Source organism: Hippoglossus stenolepis, chromosome 5 (genome assembly GCF_022539355.2).
Source record: "Hippoglossus stenolepis isolate QCI-W04-F060 chromosome 5, HSTE1.2, whole genome shotgun sequence".
Classification (NCBI taxonomy): domain Eukaryota; kingdom Metazoa; phylum Chordata; class Actinopteri; order Pleuronectiformes; family Pleuronectidae; genus Hippoglossus; species Hippoglossus stenolepis.
The window spans coordinates 20,994,302-21,015,617 of NC_061487.1; the positions used below are offsets into that span (position 1 = coordinate 20,994,302).

At 43.6% G+C, this 21,316-nt stretch overlaps 1 protein-coding gene across 2 annotated transcripts in view; it reads right to left on the reverse strand.

Annotated features, from left to right (window-relative positions):
- Window positions 1–21,316, reverse strand: part of abtb2b (ankyrin repeat and BTB (POZ) domain containing 2b) — a 44,215-nt gene that overhangs the window by 2,945 nt on the left and 19,954 nt on the right. Inside the window, exons 2-12 of one of the 2 annotated variants that reach the window (XM_035157157.2) lie at window positions 13,232–13,381; window positions 10,171–10,381; window positions 3,492–3,644; window positions 2,861–3,026; window positions 2,615–2,704; window positions 2,375–2,476; window positions 2,019–2,115; window positions 1,285–1,420; window positions 514–806; window positions 241–422; window positions 42–147 (exon numbers count right to left, since the gene is read on the reverse strand). In XM_035157157.2, coding sequence (XP_035013048.1) covers window positions 42–147; window positions 241–422; window positions 514–806; window positions 1,285–1,420; window positions 2,019–2,115; window positions 2,375–2,476; window positions 2,615–2,704; window positions 2,861–3,026; window positions 3,492–3,644; window positions 10,171–10,381; window positions 13,232–13,381 — 1,686 coding nt within the window. Of the gene's footprint in view, window positions 1–41; window positions 423–513; window positions 807–1,284; window positions 1,421–2,018; window positions 2,116–2,374; window positions 2,477–2,614; window positions 2,705–2,860; window positions 3,027–3,491; window positions 3,645–10,170; window positions 10,382–13,231; window positions 13,382–21,316 lie in introns of both variants that reach the window. The other variant, XM_047339924.1, reaches the window with a different exon arrangement.

Sequence of the window (21,316 nt, forward strand, 5' to 3'; positions counted from 1 at the left end):
ACACTGAGTCTGTTCATACGCAGGAATCCTAGTTTCCTCACCCAACTGAGCTGAAAGAGTCGCCTTCATCTCGGGGACGGAGGGAAGCGGTGCTGGGCCAAAACAGTGACTAAAAATAGACGCTAGCTGCTGGATAATGGCATCATTCTGGAAGAAAATGAACAAGGAGAAGGGGATTATATTAAATAAAGGCAATTTATTACTATTATATGGTTGATGATAATGAGTTTGAGTTTGTACCTTGGTGGTACGCAGGATATTGAACATGAGGGGCAGGCCCACGGTGACCAGCTCCTCACAGTAGTCCTCTTCTCTGATGGTGGTGGTGAACTCTCTGAGGAGGGAGAGGGTGACCCCGGCCCTCGACTGCTGCTGGGCACAACGCAGAGATTCCAGCCACACGTGGAGTTTCCATGGTACGCCTGGTTAGAAAGAGGGGGTTTGTTTCTCTAGCTCCATAGTAAGCATGATTTGAAAAGTAAGCTCATCCTCTTCCTGCTGTCTAATAGTTACCCATAGCTCGTAGCTCCATGGTGACGTCCAGGTAGCCGTGCTCGGCGCTGTAGTAGCTGGCCTCTTGCAGAGCCTTCATCCTGGCCTTGCAGAGCCTGGGGATGCCCACCTCTGGCAGAGCCCCCGGGCCAGAAGAGGAAGAAGCGGAAGAAGGTGTAGGGAGCGGCGAGAGTTTGAGGAAAGGGCAGATCCCGGCCTCCTCACCCTCCACCCCCTCAGCTAAGATCTCCTCCAGAGACAGGACGTCCTCTTTGACTTGCTGCGGCTGAGTCAGTAGCTTTCTCAGCACGTTCCTGACAAGATAAATGGGAGGAAGAAAGAGGGAGGAAGGAAAAGCACAAAGAAAAAAAGCGTGAAAACATGAATAAATGTCTTAACTTCAAGACGTACATTTATTTCTGTGACCCGGTGACCTCCACTTTGATTATATAATCCGTTACCCTCGCTGTGGAATGTGAAGCGTTGAGTCTACATTGAGTTCATGGTGAACAGGTGGAGAGGTTTACACTAACAACTGGTGTTCGCAGACAGATGGACTCTGAGCTGAGGGAGAACCTGAACTCCCTTTTCAAAGTCTGATACTCTCACAGATTTTCATTACACCGCACGATAAAAGGAATGAATCTCTCCCCGGAACTAAAAATGTGAACTCAAGGGTCAAGTATGATGCAAAGCTGACATAAAGCAGTGTGCAGTTATGAGGCCAGACACACTTTGTCAGCAGCTGTGCTCCGCGTAATGTTTACAGGTCAGGGGACGAGGGATAAATACCTGTGTCCGTGTGCGGCGGCGTGACTGAAGCAGTTCATGTCTTCATAGAGCGAGGACGTGAGGGCATTTCCGTCGTGGGTCTTCGATAAGGGGTCGGCGCCCCGGGCCAGAAGCAAACTCACCATCTCGTAGTTGCCTGGGAAACAAATAAACAGTTAATTACACACAGACACATTCAAATACAGTGTGACGTTTTTAGTGGTACATTTACTGCCGCGGCGATTACATTTTACCGCAGGGATCAAAGGTTTGTTGTCGTTTACTTTGCATTTTCAAACAAACAGATGCATTCATATTAGGCTCTGTTTACATGCTGTCGGTGCTGTGTACAGCCTGTGTCTCTATTACTCAAACCGTGTGGTTTAGAATGGTCCCACAGAGGAATGCTGCCCGGAGGCTTGTAACGGAACCACAGGCAGCTCACTGTGACTTCATGTGCCCTCTCATTTCCTCATTCCTGTCATTCACAGCTCAATCACATGTTAATCTCGGTGATCTTTGGAGAACTAACACACTACTTGTCATTGATCATCGTCTATTAGTTGTTTTGCTGAATGTTACGACAAAGCCTTTTCTTGATCCCCCCCTAAGGACTTGTAGCCTGTTTAATTTAGCGTTAACTAGCAATTTAGCCACTAGAAATCCGATCAGAACACCGACCAAATGTAAGTCAGATAATCCTCCCACATCAGCTGTGCCTTGTGTTGAGCGCATGTGCATATGTGTTCGCCCACCTGCTGCGGAGGCCAGCTGCAGCGGCGTGTCTGCTGTGCTCTCCTGGCCGTTGCGGACCGCGGCCCCCTCCACGTTGGCCCCTGCATCCAAAAGGAGCTGCGGAGACACACCACATCTGTTACATTAAGCAATGTTTGACATCCTGTAACTTATTCACGGCCTGACCTCCGACCTCACATTTGTCAATCCACTTAGCATCGTGTCCACAAGTTGGCTCACGACAATGTAACTGCAGTTATTGCACATATGTAGGAACAGGTCATTTCCCCTTGAATAAAATTACGACACACAGGACAAATGTCAAAAGAAGAATTTCTAAACAAGCTACATCTGGTTGGTTTTAAACGTTTCCAACCTGCACAACGGAGATGTGTCCATGCAGCACTGCGAAGGTGAGGGCGGCCCAGCGTCGACTGTCAGGATGCACAGAGGGGTGCTTTGGGGAGCAAGGAGGAACCTGCAGGCACAAGACAAATCAGTGTTACGCACCAAGACCATACTCACGAGAAAAGGGTATCTGCGGAAGTAAGTATAATGTGGTGCATATAAAATAAATATTTCCATGTGTTGGAATTGTTTAAGTATGTATATATACCGCCACATCGAGGTTGGCCCCAGCATCGATCAACATCTGGACCAAGGCCTCATCTCCAGCTGCACACGCATACATCAGTGGAGTCATTCCCTGAGTCATGAGTGAAAGAGAGCAATGAGTAGATCAAAAGGGAGAAATATATTTATGTACTGATTTAAATATTACTTCTGGATGAGATTTCCAATGTATTCTGCTGCAATACTCCACTCAGCACATGTCCTACATAAAGAGATAGATGATCAGTACCTGGTCGTCCATGCTGTTGACCCCGTCTGGCCCCAGCAGGTCGATGGCTTGGCCTATGAGGTCCGTGCGCCCACAGTTGAGCATCCGAAAGCCCAGGTCGAGGTGGAACTTGTCTGTGGCAGCTTTGGAGTCCAGACGTTTGAAGGAGCTGAAGCAACACTCTGGCCTGATGGAGACAAAAGACACAGAGAGAGTAAGGAAATGAATGACCAGCTAATTCGTTTCAACCTTGTGGCTCATGCATTTTATATATTTACATCTAATGCTGTTTAGAAATGAGAGTACACTTCATGAAAAGGTTAATGAGCCACATTACAGTGAGTGAACGCTCATTAATCAACCATATGCAGACGGTAATTATGCATTAGTGAGAACCAATAAAATTACGAGCCAATAGTTCATGAGACAAAGGAAACACATCTGGAAGCTCAACCCTGTCTGAGCTATTACTTTTAGTTTCTGCTCAACTAATGAGATTGACCTCATAAACACACACAGCTGACATGAGACTGGAGTCGAGAAAACTAAAATAAGGGATTGTCTGAAGACTTTGGTATTTGTGTGTGTCGTTTTAGATTGTCGTGTCACAGTGTGTGGGTGGGTGTGCGTGTGTGTGTGTGTTCTCATTTACTTCAGCTGTCTTGGTTCACAGTCCAGTCCCGGCAGGAGGAGACGTGCGGTCTGTCTGACATCGTCACTGTCCACCAGCAGACTCTTGCGATGCTCAGCGTGAACAATGGCCACTCTCATCCACTCCATCAGAGGCGGCAGCAGCAGGAACGGCCTGTGAAGAAGAGCGATGAATAATTAAACTTCTATCTATGTGTTTGGTTAAAAAAATTAAAAATGAAACCCATACAGGGTAGCAGATTGTATTCAACTGTAATTTATGTTGTCCATTTACTTTGTTACTGTACTTAAGTACATTTTTCATGTATCTGTACTTTTAATCCACTACAAATACCAGCAAATATCTGTACTTTCTACTACACTTCATTTTTACGATGCACCACAAAGTAATCAATGATGAGAGAGGAATCGGCTCACTGATCCAACCATAGCATTGCATTAAGGAATAGGCTCATCTAAGCAAATACTTTCACATTTAGTACTTAAAAGAAAGTGCCTCCTTTGACTCAAGTAGTGGTACTTTTGCTTGAGAATAGTTTTGTCTAGTTATTTGTACTTTGACTTAAGTAAAATGTCGAAAGTACTTCCTCCAGCACTGGGAGTACACAGCCACTCCTCAGCTCTCAGCTGTTGTATTGGCCCTAATAAGGCTCGGCACCGGGTGCAAGACGATGATTCAGTTATGTTGAGAGGGAACTCATAAACTATCTCAACCGGATGACTTATGGGTGTCTGGCAGAACTTCTCCTCACACTGACCAGTGCACAATGAGTCACCTTTAAAACACACCCAGACTCACACACAGACGTATATAAAACACTGCACACATGCAAGCGCACACAGATAACAGCTGTATCCACATAATGACTAATGAGTGTTTATATATGTCGGTTGCCAGGTTGTGGTGTAAAACATCAGCTTTCTTTGCCTGTAAGCCATGACTGAAGATGAGAGCAATAGCTGTGGCTCAATTATCCTGTTGTGGTTTGATAAACATGAAAAATACTGCAGTCATTTTTGAATAGTGGGTCTGTTTTTAAACCAGTTCCAACAGAATGTACAAGCTGAGGGAGCTGAACTGAGGTGCAGCAACCTGGCATTTATATAGACGGTTTCTGAGATGCAGGCTGGAAAAAACAAATCAAGAAAAGAGAACCAGCTGCAAGAAAAAATAACTGAAATGAATGACATGGTTGACCTGAGCGCTGAGGGAACTACAAGATATGTGATTATCGTGGGGGAACAGAACACAAGGTCTCCATTTGTGAAGGTGGTATTCTGAAAGTTATCAACATTATTTAATTGCTCTGTTTTTTCTTTCTGTCTTCATTGTCCTCCTCTCACACCTTTTCTTCTAAACCCCTGGTGATATGGTCGTCTGCAACGCCACGTCTAGCCGGGTTATCTGGTATTAATCCCTTCTCATCTGTGCCTTTCTTTCACCATATGTGCATAGAATGAGTCTGTGAACAATGACACATTATTGTGAGATTCACTGTTGTTTCCTACTGATGCTATAAAGCCTCAGTCAGAGTGAGATGATTGTTTGAACACTGGCTGTGTTATCACGAGCTAACAAGCAGACCTTCTCCTGCTGTGATGTTATTCTTAGCTGAGGCTTCACCTTTGTTCTGAGGAGCTGCAAACACTCCAGTGCATGAACACACACACACACACACACACACACACACACACACACACACACACACACACACACACACACACACACACACACACACACACACACACACACACACACACACACACACACACACACACACACACGAGTTGTATACTGACAGATAGTACTGTAGAGTGCACACTATAGGGATTGTAGTTACTGTTAATGAGCACAGGGAGAGCCATTTATTCTCCTCTGGTTTCCTATAGAACTGCTCTCTCATTCATCAATGCTCTGTTAGTGATGTGTAATGTGGATCTCCTCTGTTTTATCTCTTGAATGGTGAATGTTAGACTGTTTAAAACTTTAATGTAACTGATACTGGGACATTGTGAATTGACCGAAACCAGTAACAGGTCTGATACCAGTGCATTTAAAAAATATAAATAATTTATAGAAGTGAAGATTGTTATCATTGTTGTATAGCCTGACTAAGATTAAAAACCTTTGGAAAACAAATACAGAGAATGTATGTCAAAACTTCTTGTATTATCTAGTTTGACAGTCAGATTTTTTTTAATTGCAATTTTATCGACAATGTAGATGAAACTAATGTACTTTCAAGACTTGATTGATTTGTCAATGCCCCACCCAGTGTTTTCTGTAGTATATAGGTCGCATGTCCGATGCTGGTATCGGTATCGGAGCATTTCTAAATGTAAAAAGTGCCTGTTAAATATAAACAAAGTTTTTCTGACTGATCTTAGTTAATGGAATCAAATGAAGGTTAAAAGACAGTTGTTGAATTGGACTGGGGTTAGCGAAGCAGAATATGTAGAAGAAATACAAGAAAATGGAATTCTCTTGATTCTTGTTGTTCTGGGTTTATACCCTCATGGTTGAATGCACTTATTGTAAGTCCCTTTGGATAAAAGCGTCAGCTAAATGAAATGTAATAATGTAAAGTAATATGTTGATGAATAAAACCTGTGTTTCATATTTTTATTATTATCGTCATTCCGTATAAACTGTATTAAATAATTGACTTAAAATTAATACTTTTTTGGACTTTCATGAAGCTGCTGTCCACTGTTCTCTATCTATTGTGTCTTCTTGTTATCCTGTCAGATGTTGCTTCAGTGCTTCAGTCATTGATCAGTCAGGATGAGAGGTCCTGCTGTCATCCATCACTCAGGAGTGACAGTCAACAAGCAGACAAGAGGATAATGAGCTGGAGGAGGAGGAGGGAGGAGTGAGAGGGAATGAATAAATAGCGCTGATGACTGCATACAAGGAGGGTTTGAGTGTGTGAGCTGGGAGAACGGGGGGGAGGCGGCAGGTTTTGGCAGATTGTGGATAGTGCTGCAGGCGTTGACTGATAAGAAAGCCATGTTTCTGAGGAGAGGAGGAGCAGTGGGTTTGGGGATCAGAGTTTATGGCCTCTACTCAACACAAACTGGGCTGTGTGTGTCTGTTCACTCATGTGTGCAGATCTCTCGGTCCGTCCTCCTGAATGCCACGAGGCATCCACCCTGCCACTTTACTGCACGCTTGCTTCCAGGCGTGAACGCAGCACGGGCGCTAATTCAAAGGGGCTTCAGTCAACCGTGTCCTGGTTTTAACACTTAACACATTGATCCGCTAGAGATTTTTTTTCTGTCCTTCACTTTATATTTATCTTATCTTTGTGTGTGTGTGTGTGTGTGTGTGTGTGTGTGTGTGTGTGTGTGTGTGTGTGTGTGTGTGTGTGTGTGTGTGTGTGTGTGTGTGTGTGTGTGTGTGTGTGTGTGTGTGTGTGTGTGTGTGTGTGTGTGTGTGTGTGTGTGTGTGTGTGTGTGTGTGTGTGTGTGTGTGTGTAGGCCAGTGGCTCCCAGCAGATGGAGCATGTCTGTGCCATCTCTTACGCAGCTCTGGCCCCAACCCCACAATTCATCTTTCTTCCTTTCCTTCACACTGACCAGTGGAAAATGAGTCACCTTTAAACAGATACACACAAACGTGAATTTGTATCTATAAGTAACACTGCCCAGAACTCCTCACTTCTCCTAATTACACACAGTTGCCAGCTCCTTCCCTGCATTTCACCCACTTCCCCTCACACACCCCCCATCTGACCCCTGTTTCTGGGTTATACCCTCAGCCTGAAACACAAACCTCTACTTCGTCGAAGAGCGAGTGCAACATCAAAGCCGTGACGCTTGTAACCACTGTAACCAGATAGCACTTTCGGCTAGCCCACTGACCCGACATGCTATGGCTACACACCAGTAACAGCAGGATGTAAACGCACACAGACATATAAGCACCCTCCGCTTGCCGCCACCTGGCCGGTCATAAAGTAACAGTCAGCTCGAGTTGTGGTCAGGTGTGTTTGAACTCTCTTTAAACTGTAACCTGTCCAAAACATGAAAAGCAAAGGCTACGCTCCCCTGAAGGCCACGTCACACCCGCTACACTGACCCCATATGTTCTGTGTGTCCTTTTCCTGAAACCAGTGTTGAGTTTAGTCTGTAAGAAACTTCAATCCGGTCTTTTAAAGCAGACCCCATCATGAGCTGCACAAGGGTCAACGCTAACCGCTGATACAGAGTTAGATCATTATCATAAAGGCTCTGTGTAACAATATCTGGTGTGTCTGTGGTTGGAAGTAACCACCGCTGGCTACTTCTTATCAGAGCAACACATCTATCCATTAGTGCCGACTTCCATCCGCTGGAGGAGAGAGTGGGGTTGGGGTGGTCTGTATAGACGGGGGTGTGGAAGTAATCCCCTTTAGTGCCCAGACTAGTGAGCTTACTGTTAAAATAAATTGTTTAATGACTTTAAACATTAATAATACAAATTGTATACAATGTGGCTTAAAGATTGGAGTACAAAAATAAGCAGACAAACACATTGGAAGCTGCCCTCCCACACTTCACCCAGTCTAATACTCCAATTCAAGATCATCACTCACGACTAAGTAGGAGCTTAAAAGGATCATAACAAAAAAGGCGTCTCTCTCTCAGTCTCAAGGATTCTGCAACAACACTCTCACCACCAGACTCGCTGTAATGTTTGATGATGTGGCCCACACAGATCTGGAGGTTTTGGGTTTCCACCAAAAGATTTGTATAAAGCTTTCAATAGAGGGCGAGCCGATGGGGAGGCCCCGTCGAAGGAGAGAGGTCCGTATCATTACAAGGCAGTCAAACTGTAATCACTGCCAGGTCCGCACTGCTCTCCTCCACCACCTGAGTCCGTCCCGCGTGCTAACAACTCGCAGACACAGTGTGGCATGTAGCGATGCTGAGGCAGGAAGGCACATCAGCAGATCTCCAGAAAGAAAACCAGCACGTTGCAGATGTTCCAAGGTATACAGTCTAACAGGATGCTAAATCATTTCATGCTGCACACATAAACCAGGGCTGATATGTACCCAAGATTAAAAACATCTGAGGACTTGGAAGGAACAGCCACTAAGGGGGAGAAGAGGGGTGTGTATTTGCTGTTCGTTTCCCTTTGATGCTAATGAGGAGCCCACCTTTCCTCACTCACACTGTGTCGGTTCATTATTAAAGGTATAAGAGCCAGCTGGCTGTGTGTGTGTGTGTGTGTGTGTGTGTGTGTGTGTGTGTGTGTGGGTGAGTGTGTGAGTGTGTGAGGGGGTGTTAGGTACTTCCAGTAGGAGAAGATGCGGATTGGTTTGATTTAATCTAAAAACTTTCATGTGACGATAATCTACTCACTGCTGCCACACCCTCATCGTAACTGAACAATCACAAACACGTGAATTTCTAGAAGGTTGAAACTGAGCGGAAAAACACAAACAAGATTCAATCTAATTACCACTGCAAACTTGAGTGGTAGCTGCATTCTATTTATATGCATGAGTGCTACCTTTAGACGGGCCTCCATCCATCAGTTTAAAAGGTGTAATTAACCTTTACACATACCAGAACACTTCCTACTGACATTATAACATACAGTTACTCTCGGACACACACACACACACACACACACACACACACACACACACACACACACACACACACACACACACACACACACACACACACACACACACACACACACACACACACACACAGAAAGTTTTTTCTGAGACCTTAACTTTGATGTATGTGCAGCCTTTACTCACATACAATCACACGCTCAAATTGAAGCTAATAATCTTTCCATTACTGACTGCAGATGACCTCTCAGATTTATAAAAGGTGTATTTGTATTTAAATTGTGATGAGCACATATGTGAGCACATATGTCATACAACCCAATATTTTAATACATTTTATCACTTCATTTAAGAAGAAAAAGCCACAAAACGTTTTTCACAACATGAAACATAACTGCCTAAGACTTATCTTAAGCCAAAGCTGAGCTGAGAAAAATAATCAGAATGTTCAAAGTGTATAAAATGATCTGGTATATTGATAAAGAACGTTAGAATAAGACATAAAGGTAATGGGTTACGTTACTACGCTACGTAAGTCGATCCAAATATTTCCAACCACTTGTCTTGGGAATGAAATAAGAACAATAATTATCTTAATTGTTTTACACAGGTAACCCAAGGAGGATCTGAGGAGTCCCTAACAGAATTACAGACCATTAGCACCTCTTTAAGTCTCTTGAACCACCAGTCTTCAGTCTAATTCACACTCTAAAGGGTGCAACTTACCCTTCTGTCAGGCTGACGTTAGCACCTGGAAGCTGCTGCTAACCTGTAATTTACCTACAGAAAATTAACACTTCTATGAACAGAGGGACAGGGCATCAGAGATTGGCTGAGAAGGAAAGGTGGTCTGCAAAAAAGCTCCTTAGAACCTAGTTGTTAATTTATGAAGTAGGGTGTTGTGTATTTGAGCAAAATCTAATCATTGCTACTTACAGATGCAGTTAGGAAAACAAAACAATGCTTCGAATTTAAGAGAGAAGAAGGAAGAACACACCAAATCACATTTTCATAGGATGGATACTGAACACATCACTACATCAGAGCAGTGTATCAGCCTGTGATACACTTTGCAGAGCATTTATAAGCATCAAGCGTGACTCCCACCTCTCTTTGCTAAGTGCCATGCGTGGGGGATCTAGGTTGGGATTCTCCATGGACTCCATTTGTGGGCAGCGCAGGAAGTAGTAAAGGGTGTGGAGGGCATCAGGCGACCAGGACACGGGCTGCTGGGGACGGGTGTGGCGAGCTGGACTCAGCCCCGGGCGCACGGAGCTCAGACGCTGCATGTGGTGCATTGCACGGGAAACCAAGTCACCTGGAAAAAGATGGTTCAGATATTAGATATTTGGTACCACAAACAACTTAAACATGCTTGTTTCATTTGCTCAATGCAATGACCCAGTGCAAGAGGTCAGAAGATCCCTTGGGGGGGCTGTGATGAGTATTCAGGGCCTAAACAAATACCAAATTGTACATTTAAAAAACTACAACTATAACATGAGATCTCAGTCGTCAGTGAAAACCCTGCGGGCCTCCAATTTGTCCGGATTTTCCCTTTTCCTAAACCACTTAAATTCAACCTTCCATTATTCATTCCTCTCCTTCAGTGTCTCCAGTGGTATTTGCCATTAGTATTGCCGTTATCAGTAAGCACAGCCAGACGGCCAGTCTAAATAGCCATTTATCTTCAATCACTTTAGGAGTTAATGGGCTAACAAACAGTTGATTACAGACTCTAATGAAGTGCTCAGCCGTTTCTGTGTCAATGCTTTTGAGTCACTGCACACGGCCTAGAAAGGTGAGATGGTCGCATTCTAAAAAGAAGGAAAACAAGAAGTAGTTGATGTTTGTCTTGAAAACACTGCTGTGGACGCACAATGTGAGATTTATTTAATTTAGATAACTGAACATGTGGCAGATTCTTATAGTTAAAAAGTCTTCAAGACATTAACATGTGCAGTATTAATGCGTATGAAACTGTTTAACTGAGACGCACAACTCAAAACAGAGGAAGTCTGAACTGAATGGATCTTCACAGGGATGTGGAGGAAGGGCAGCGAGAGGCAGCACAGAGGAGGAAGGCCAGGTTGATCGTGTAATGATCATTTAGTATAATTACCCCTGGGTTAATTTCTAACCAGATTATTGTGAGTAGGAGGCTGCACAGAGGCCAGGGCTGGTAATTTTAGCAGAGCGAGTGTGTATGTGTGTGTCTATATTGAGGAGTTTAAAGTACTTCAAGGGGGGGGGCTTAGATTGGAGTTGCCTTCCCAAAACACACCCCACTTAAAGCTGAAGGGCCTCCTTTGTGTTAACCACCACCAGCAGTCCCTCCAGGGGGTCTCCTTAGAATTCCTGCCCAGGATGGAGAGCCTCTCCCTGGCTTTCCAGCCCATATTGTGCCCTCTGGCGAAACTGAGCTCCGAGGGTCAGAAGGATATGAAATACTAGATTACATCTTATACTGGATTCCCTGTGAAAGCCAGGAAATATCAATTAACTGTGAAATGACTGCTTTTAGAATATATGTTGACAAACTGTGCCCCTCAAGTCAAAGATACTAGATAATGAGATGTTTTCGAAAGCAAATCCAGCTAAAAAGGTCGTGCCCATGTTTTATCTGTATACTCCCTGACCCCAAATCTCTAATTTGCTTTACAGGCTTTAGCACAAAGCTCTTTTATTTGTGTTAGTGAAATCCAGATTGTTAATATTTCCCTAAGTTAAGTGGATGGTCACCCACTGAGTTTCCCATGGCTGGTGGAAGACCACTGCAGAGCTGAAAATGAAACATTCATGCATGAAGATAACTTTCAGTGCAAGTCTATTGGTTGTACTATATTCCAATAACAATTTTGAAAATTCAGCTTACTGGTCCAGTATCCCAGAATCCATCATGTTTATGTATTCTGTGTGTTCGTGTGTCTGGCCAAGTCCAGTCTGGAGATCCAGGAGAACCGGGCAACTTAGCACAGATGCTCCTGTGTCCGCCTGGTCTCTTGGGCTCAGATCAGAGTGCCAAAACCTCTGTGTTTTTGTTGTGTGCATGCATATCGGTGAACACACGCCTGTGTGTGCGGTTATAGCCGTGAATGAGTTTGGAGGATGCCAGTCCGGTCCAGAACAGCCCAGCTTCACACCACCAGAGAGATGTGGCACAAAGAGAGCAGTGAGCAAGAGGGAGAAAGAGTGTGTCTGTTTTAGAGTGTGTGTGTACACTTTCTTAATGCCCTGCTAACGACGGTGGGGCATGAACGTGGCCTTGTGCTGCAGGAACAAATGGCAGAGTGTTAGCTCATTTGAAGGAGGAAACGTATCCACGCTCTAACCAACACTAATCTCCATCCCTCCTCCTCTCACCTTGACCTGGCAACCTCACTCTTCACCTCCATACCTTTCCATAATTTCCCCCGAGTGCCAAGTCACACACACACACACCTAAACCCTGTTTTACCAACTACTACTGTACTGCATCCTGAAACTATATATCATACCGTTCCAACTGTATCCCTCCAACTTCTACTCCTGTCCTTTTTTCACTTTTCAGTGAAGTTAGTCCAGCTCTCCATCATCTGCCAACTCAATCACTGTGTGTGTGTGTTTGTGTTAACCACTTGTTTAACAACCCAAGTCGAGCATAATGAACATTAAAAGACTCCTTTTCACGATTAGATCCATATACACTATGATGTCTCAGTGTTGTAAAGAGACATTAAATAAACCCTCATCACAATCTCACCCAATTTAGTGTACATGTAGGACTGAAACATACATTTTGCGAAGATGCAAATTAAAAAATACCCTGTTAACACATGTATATATTCCCACTTTGTTCCCCAGTGCTTCATGTGCAGTTAAACTCTTCCATCGCTTATGTGTAAAAGAGACAGCTTTCACAACAAGGCACAAGATGGGATTCAGCACAAGACAGAAAGTGGTGATATTCTATCATTTCTGCTTGACACTCGGCTGTCTGAAACAACAGTGGTTTTGACAGATTTTTAAAATGACTAATAACTTATCTGTAATGACAAGAATAGTTTTGTAGTTTCACTGTTGTTTCTTTCTGGTTGCTAAAACAAATTTAATAGATTATACATCTAATGTGAAAACCCTGCTAACACACAGTATCTGCAGGGCCACACACACACTGTTCTGTACTCACTCAGTTCGGAGATGCTGCCCACACAGGTAGCAAGCAGGGACTGTTCCAGCGTCCTCAGCTCCAGTTGGGCATAGGCATCCTCCCTGCTGTCCACAGACGTCTGCTGGTTCTCCGTGTACGGACTGAAATGGGCCGGAAGAGACAAAACACCTGGAAAGACAAAAACAGCAAGAGGATATTATTATGATTAATGTGAGGCCACGGAAGAAAATAAACCCAAAAAACCTCTGTTCACACTGCTCCTATGCGAGTCCCAAAACAATTACAGTGGTGATATTTACAGAGTGTATTTATAATCCTGGTAACACATAATCAACAGCGCTGAGGGCGAGTAAACACACAAGGGAACGTGAGCCGTGCTCAATGCATTCAGGAAAATAAACAGAGCACACAGTGACATGAGGCTAATACAAACAAATACTGCATCCGACTCCAGTGGAGGCCTCAGCGGAAGAATACAGAGACAGAGGAAAACCAAGTTAAGAATTAATTGTTACCATGGACACGTTGCTTTAAAAACATAATACAGTATTATACAACATGAACAACACGTACACGTTACTTGCTTGATGCTACACGTCATGTCTGTAGGTATTTTACATAATAAACTTGTACAACTAGTAGTAAAAGGTTAATTTCTAGGGTACCGTCAATCAACAGAGTTCTGAAGGGGTCAAAGACCAACAGCAGCCTCAGACTCCAACTACTGTGACCTTTTATTTACACTAATCCACCCACGGATAAATAAGCAAACAGATCTGGTTATGAAAGGATTGGATTTAAGTTCTGACTAGTTGGAAAGATGTAGTGCGTGAAACACTGACTGTAAAGACTTACAAATTAAGTATGAGTTTGAAGGAGGTAAAAGGAGAATCCTCTTATAGTTGTACTTGTTATCAGTCTTCTTTAAAGACATTTTATCAAAAAGGGACAAGAATCCAGAATATACTGGAAATAATACAAAGTAAATAACTTTCAGCAGGATGAAATCACTGAGGTGCTACAGCCACTGTCATGACTTGATGGTATAACTAGGGTCTAAGACATGTGTGGTATTTCCTCTTCAAATGGACCCTCTGGAGATTCATCCAGCAATCACGGTTTTAAAACACAAGTCAAAGTCTAATGAATTTGAAGAAAAAAAGCCCCATCTATGGAAAATCACTTACTTCTCTGCAAAAATATATTCAGATATCAGGCAAATTACAAGTTTGCACTTTTATTCTCCGCGACAGCCAGTTGTCAGACTAATTGCAGACAAGGAGATAACATCACTCTTACATAAAACAAACACGTTCTCCTGTTCTTTCACCGCTGTGCCCTCCTGTGATCGCTGTTTTCCAGCTGAGATGGATATAAGCTGTGAAAGGGGAGAACAGAGTGTTTTTCTGCCTTTTAGTGCATCTCTGCTGGATCTTTATTAGCTTTGTCTGGAGCAATATGTAATTGTTTAAGAACCGGCATGTACTGTTCGCTAGCGTGCATCTATAGTTGGTAAAGGCGAACACGATTAGCTGCTCTAAGGTCAACCTTTACTTCACAAATGAGAGAGGATGGATGTGGAAATTAATAGAGAACTAGAACGTCATTGCAGGTCTGTGACTTACTTACAAAGCCTGAGGAAAAAGGCCTCCTCATCTCATACTCTCCCAAAAGGGAAAAGATGGACTAGCATCCATAAAATGACATTCCCATGTGCTTCCAGTGAAAGCTGCCCTCTAATTGGAATCTGCGGGATGTTGAAAAAGAAGAAACCCTCTGCATATAAAAAAAATCCCATCAACCTATTCTGAAATCACCATGACACAAGAGGAGAAGGGGAAGGGGAAAAAAACTGGCTGACTGAATATATACGAGAGCAAAGGACAGATTATTTCAAAGCTACTAAGGTTACCAATAAATCCTTTCACAGAATATACTTGTCTTGCCTCCAGACATTTATCTGCATTATAAATTGTCTGCGATACGGCTCCATGTGCTCACAGTAGACATGTAACTGTGCCTAAAGCTGGAACCTGCCCAGACCTTGACTACCTTTAAATTCAGGTTTAAAACATTTATGACCCCACTGCTTTCGACTGAACATTAAACCTCCACATTAATCATTCACCCGACGCTTATATCGCGACCTACTTCGGATTTCTTTTGAGGTCTAACTTTCTTTTTATGAAATGTTAGTCATTTCAATTTATATTTTCTTCACGATGTGTCTCTGAATGTATTAATGCAATATGTAAAGCTCTTTATCCAGGTTTTTTTATCTCCATTTTATACAGACAGTTTAATAACCTCGAGCCAAGGATAGATAATACAACCGCACAAAGCTAATCTATGAAACATGTACAGTATAGAATTGCATGTGCTGGATGTAAACATCATGAAGTCAGTACGTATCAAACTGCTTTATAAAGACAGTTAGAGGGAAATATCAGACCAGAGAACGTTTTTTCAAGGGAGAGGTTCAGGACACTTGATATGTTTGGTTCCTAAAAACAAAGACAGAGAGAGAAAGTCACTTCAGTCTGGAGCGGGGCTTCATAAATGAAAACCATATTGATATATTTAATGATACAGGAAGGGTTATGCTACCGAAGGGAAACCGCTCTCATGCCCCCCAAAAAAAAGCATATCTCTCTCCCTCTCCTGCTCTGCTCCATGCGATTTGTATAATATGTGCTGACTCCCCGCTGCCTGCACAATGGAAACGGCTGCCTCTAGCACAGACTACAACTGTGACAAAGAACACGTCAGATGGGCAAACTGTACACAAACAAGCTTCAGCACATCCCCTCACACAACCAAAAACAAAACACTGCTCTCATGTCTGTGCATATCAAAACTGTTGTTATTGCTTTGATGTGTCTCTTCAGGTATTTTAGTAATTATGATGATGGTTTTGCTTAACATAAATGCGGCGTGTGGAGATTTTTTCAAAACATTGTGAGAATCCCCCCCCCTCTCATCATTACTTTCATAAGGCCTTGGGTCGTCCTTGCACAGACAAGATAAAGCAAAGTATTTAATGGTGACGGCCGCATACTTGAAACACCTCTTATTGTGTTAACTTTCTCATGCTCTGCAAACGCTCCTGAGCTGCCTCACCGTGTTAACACCACCGTGGTTTATAGGCCACCGTAACTGCTGCGGCCTCCATGACGAGCTGGTAGGTGTTCATGTACGTGACGAGTGCCGTGAATAGCTCATTCAGAAATGGCTCGATTCCAATTTATTGTCGGAGGAGACTCGTGCCTCCCGAGGTGTAGGAGCCATTCTCAGACATTCTGTCTCATTAGTGCGGATAAGGCTGTGTGAGAAAACACCAACGTGTCGGCAGGTGTGTTCATGAGCATGTGTGTGAAAAGAGAGCTAAATTAACTCCCTGTAGTGTGATTCACCAAGAAGGGCCTTAAAAAAGGGTTCATAATGGTAACCTAAAAATAGACAGAAACCAGTGTAATGAACCAGTTTAAATCGGTTCAGAAAACATTCAGCAACTGTTAAAGCACTGCTCTCCTGTTATGTTTCTTGTATGACAGTTGAAAACAATTTGGGAGGAATCAAAACAGCAGGCACTTAACCAGCTCAGGGAGAACGTTACCTTTTATCCAGGCACTGATTTGACGTCTCCTGAAGTTCCTGTTGTTACTTCTCTAATCTTTGGTCTATACTTAGCGCGCTTAAAATATGCACGTCTTGAGCAGAAGCTAAATCTTTCTTTTTAAGCTTTTCAATCGATATTCTCTCGCAGCTGTGGCAGATATTCACACACCACCACACTCTCAGTAGTTCCCACAGTCCCACCCCATGGCTTGCTTCACCGCCGAACCCCAGCCTGCGTCATTTGGGCCTGATGTCGGTCTGCAAGCCAACCAGGGACCGTCTCCCAGCACCACCACCACCCACACCGCGAATATCACGAGCACCAACAGCTCCAGCACTAAACGCATCATTTCTCTCTGGCAATGAGAGAGGCCGAGGATAAGAGAGAGGAGGAGATGAGAGTATAAGTTAAGAGGAGTGGGACTGAGGGATGTAGGGCTTTAGTGGAAGACGAATGAGTCATGCGGAGAAGGGATACGGCTGAGGGGGGGCTGGGGAGAAAGGCAGGAATATCTGAGACTTCGAAGAGGGTGAGGCAAGGGAATCCAATTGGCACGAGGGATTCTTTCTTTTGCGGCCACCATGGCTCCCTTTCTGAGGTTGACCCTGCAAATGTCATGTGGGAATCCCAGCTACAAATCACAGCTGAAACCACAAATCCCGGGGCAGTCCCCAGCCCATCCAAACTATCTATCTAAACCATTACGCAGCTCCTCCTAGGTCAGCAGAGCCATCACTCACAACGATGGTGGAAATGCTGTCAAAACAAGGTCAAAGGAATCCAACTGCTACTTTTTTGGCAAATTTGACTTCAATTTTTTACTTGCAACCGAATCCTTTATGTAACTACAGAATGTAAAAAATCTGCTAATCACCTCCGCCAAGGAGGTTAAGTTTTTGTCTGTGTTTGTTTGTCTGATAGTTACGCAAGATTACGCATATTCCACTGGATAGATGAAACTTGGATACAGTATGGTTCAGGGAAGAACCCATTCAATTTCAAAGATTTTGTTTTTTCACTTTCTTTAACCTTGTGAGATAGGGTATTTTTTGATAATTTCCCAGGGAATAATTCATTTATCTTGATGGAAAAACATCAAGGTTATTTGCGCAACTAATATCTATGAGTGTGTGCAATTTAGTGTGGCTTTATAGAATTTAAGAGGATTGTTGGACCTTGACGGAGGTATGCGCGCTACTGAGTGCCATTCTAGTTTAGACCTTAACATTTTCTGCCTGTGTTGTCATTTTCTTTCACAGCTTTTGGTTTTATTTGTGTTCCCACCAACTCAGCCCTGACGAGGACATTCTTGAACCAGATTTGGTCTGTGCGCACAGATTTGTTTTGTCTACCGTAAAGAGAGTGTGAAAGACAGAAGGACATGATCGGCTTTGTGGCTGCTGCATTGAGTGAAAAACTCAAAACACACACACACACAACAACACCTGCCTTGGCTCCTTTAACAGCCTCTTCATTCATTACAGACTGGACGGATCAGAGACTCAGGGAAAGGGATGCTTCAAAGCCACTTCCCCTACCCAGAAACGATCTCTCATTCTGGGCCAGGAGCTTATATGCTTGTCCCTGAGTGGAGGCTGGAGGGTCTACAGTCACACAATACTGCAGTGTTTGACAGGGCTGTCATTGGGTGTGTATCACCCCCACATTCTCCTGATCTCCTCTGTCCTTCAGAGAGCATGCCTCTAGTACAACAAAAGACACACACATGCTCCTGCTCCATTTCATGTCAGTGGAATCCAAAGGCCAGATGTGATCCTTCACTCACCGGCCTGGCCTCTGGTTTTCCACCCTTGAAAGGCTTGAAAACACCTGTTTTTCACACATCCAGCTTCACCCACACACCCCACATTCTCCTCCCTGCTTTCAAGAGACTGCATACCACAACGTTGGAGGGATAAAGCACGATTTTAGAAAGGGTAACAGTGAAATTCATTAATACATTTAATTTACATCAATAAATGTATGGTGTTGGCTTTGTTCAGCAATGCCAACAGCTGGGTTTCAGCATACAGGGTTAAAAATACCCATGTGTTTGCCTGCTCTGGGGGACCCTCCTTACGATCCTTCTCTAAACAGAGTTTGAGAGTGAAAGAGGCGCATTTAGAAGCTTAAAGTGGTCTATAAGTATTTTGGCTAAAAATAATCATCTATTTGACAAGTTATCATTCAGCATGCCACAACATCAAAACGAATAGCTGGTTTTGATGTTGTTGCTGATAGGTGTATAAGCATGTCTTTCAAGATACAAACTACCCATGTTGAGTTGGTGGGCGGACAGAGAAGCATTCATAAGCCTTACAAGTACATTTTTAGTTTGGACTGAATCGACCATTCACTTGAATATTTGTGGCCAACTTGAGGCGTGTCTGATTTAAAAGGCATCAAAAAGTCACTGATCTCTCTCACACGTGCCTGTCAGAGCCTGATAAATCACAGTCTGTCATACACAAGTGAAGTGGGCTCTGGTCGCTGTCCCCTGACACCTCTGGTGACCCCCTGGCTGCAGTGGCTCACGGGTCAGTAGTAGCGCTGAGCTGGGGCTAAAAGAGGAAGTGACCTTATCAGCTGTGTAAAAGGGGGCTTTCCTAAGTCACTGAGTAAGAACACCCACACACATCATTGATCCCACTGGGACACACGCTCAGTGTAGATGGGAAAAGAGGAAAGTTTCTATATTTGGTCAACGTGAATGAATCTCAAGTAGAACACTTAAAAGCTGTTGCCCCTCAGGCTACATCCACACGATAACGTTCAAGTTTTAAAACCCATCACTGCTGCTGCGTTTACTCCTGGCGTCCACACTGCTTAGAGGTTTTTGAGCACCGAAAACTGAGACGTTTCTGAGCACCTAAAAATGAGAAGTTTGGAAACTCTGCGGCTGTGTTGTTGTGTGGGCGGTCAAAAAATACCCGGATTCAAACTCGACTACCAGCAGTAAATGCAAAACATTGTAACACTTATCGTGAGTAAGACTTCCAGTTAATTGTTGAGCCAAGATAATTAATCCTTCTTTTCATCATTGTCTTTTCTCTCTCGTAGTATTTCCTGTAATTAAGCAACCAAATGCAGAGTAGACTATTTGCTTCCTGTTTACACGGACACGCACATGCCTGGTGTATGTGAATGGTCGTCTGATGTCCATTTTCCGGTGTGATAGTATGGACAGGGATGATTAACAATACTGAGCTTAAACACTCATGTGGATTGAGGACATTTTAGTTTCAAATGGTTTTTGAAAATGTAAACATTGTAGTAAGAATGTAGCCTCAGGCTGTTGCTGTTTGGCTTGTTTAGACGTTTTCTAGGAAACAGAAAGAGGGCTAAAACTAAGATTTCAAACTTTGGAACCTAGTTCCTGCCCACAGGCTGGAAGTAAGATTCTTGTATCTGTGGGCCGTTAGAAGTCTGCCAGGAAGCCCAGTGTGCAAAACCACAAAGATTAGATCTGAATCTCCACACGGGATACGCTGGATCCTCCGAGAGAGAGAGAGAGAGAGAGAGAGAGAGAGAGAGAGCAGAGTGTGTTCACGAACTCTGAAATGAAAGTTTTACAACGTCCTGCGAACCATAAGATATAGAAAGCTGTTCGTACAACCATGAGCTACGAGCTATTTCCTATCCCTCATATGGAAAATTCGGCCAATGGACGATATATAATCTAGTACCACATAAAATGCTCCTGAGTAAATCTGAGGTGCTTGAGCTCGTGCAAATACGACGCATTAAGTTTTAACAGTGCAAAAATAAGTGTGGTGCTGTAAATGTGGTCTGCAATAAACATACCCCTCCACACACACTCACATTGTCACAGGCCACTTTGGGGGACATTACATAGATTTACCCCCTCGAACCACAACCACTACTTCCCTAACCCAGTCTGAAAATGGTCCTCAAAGGGAGCCTATGAAGGACGCACTCACACACACGCATTAGGAGTGGTAGAACTCGATGGGCCTGGCTTTGGTTGCCCGCAGCCTTGAAAAATATTGCCATTAGCTCCTCTATACAACCAACCTTAATCCTAAACATGACTTCAGCTCTCTCCCCCCTTTTCCATTCCTCTTTCTCTCTCTCTCTAATCATGTTTTATACTTTACATTCCAGGCCAACTGTGGTGCCTGTGGCTATCTCGTCTCATTCAACATTCCCCGTTTCCATATGTTGCGCCACTTCACAGAGTGCAGCAAAGCGACAGTATAGCTCCATTATTAGACAGGTTTTACTGGCTTATTGTACATATATATATACGCGCGCTGAAAATACACAGTATGGAGGTTTTGGTTTGTTTTCTCTAATGACGTAGGACAATGGAAATGACACACGCCGGAATAACACATCCATACAAACATCTAACCTCAAACCCACCCGCTCATAATTGAATCCACTTTTACTATTGAGATGATGTCACCATCCAAAACACTGCTGGGTGTTTGATAGATGACACCACAGTCAGAAAAGCAAAA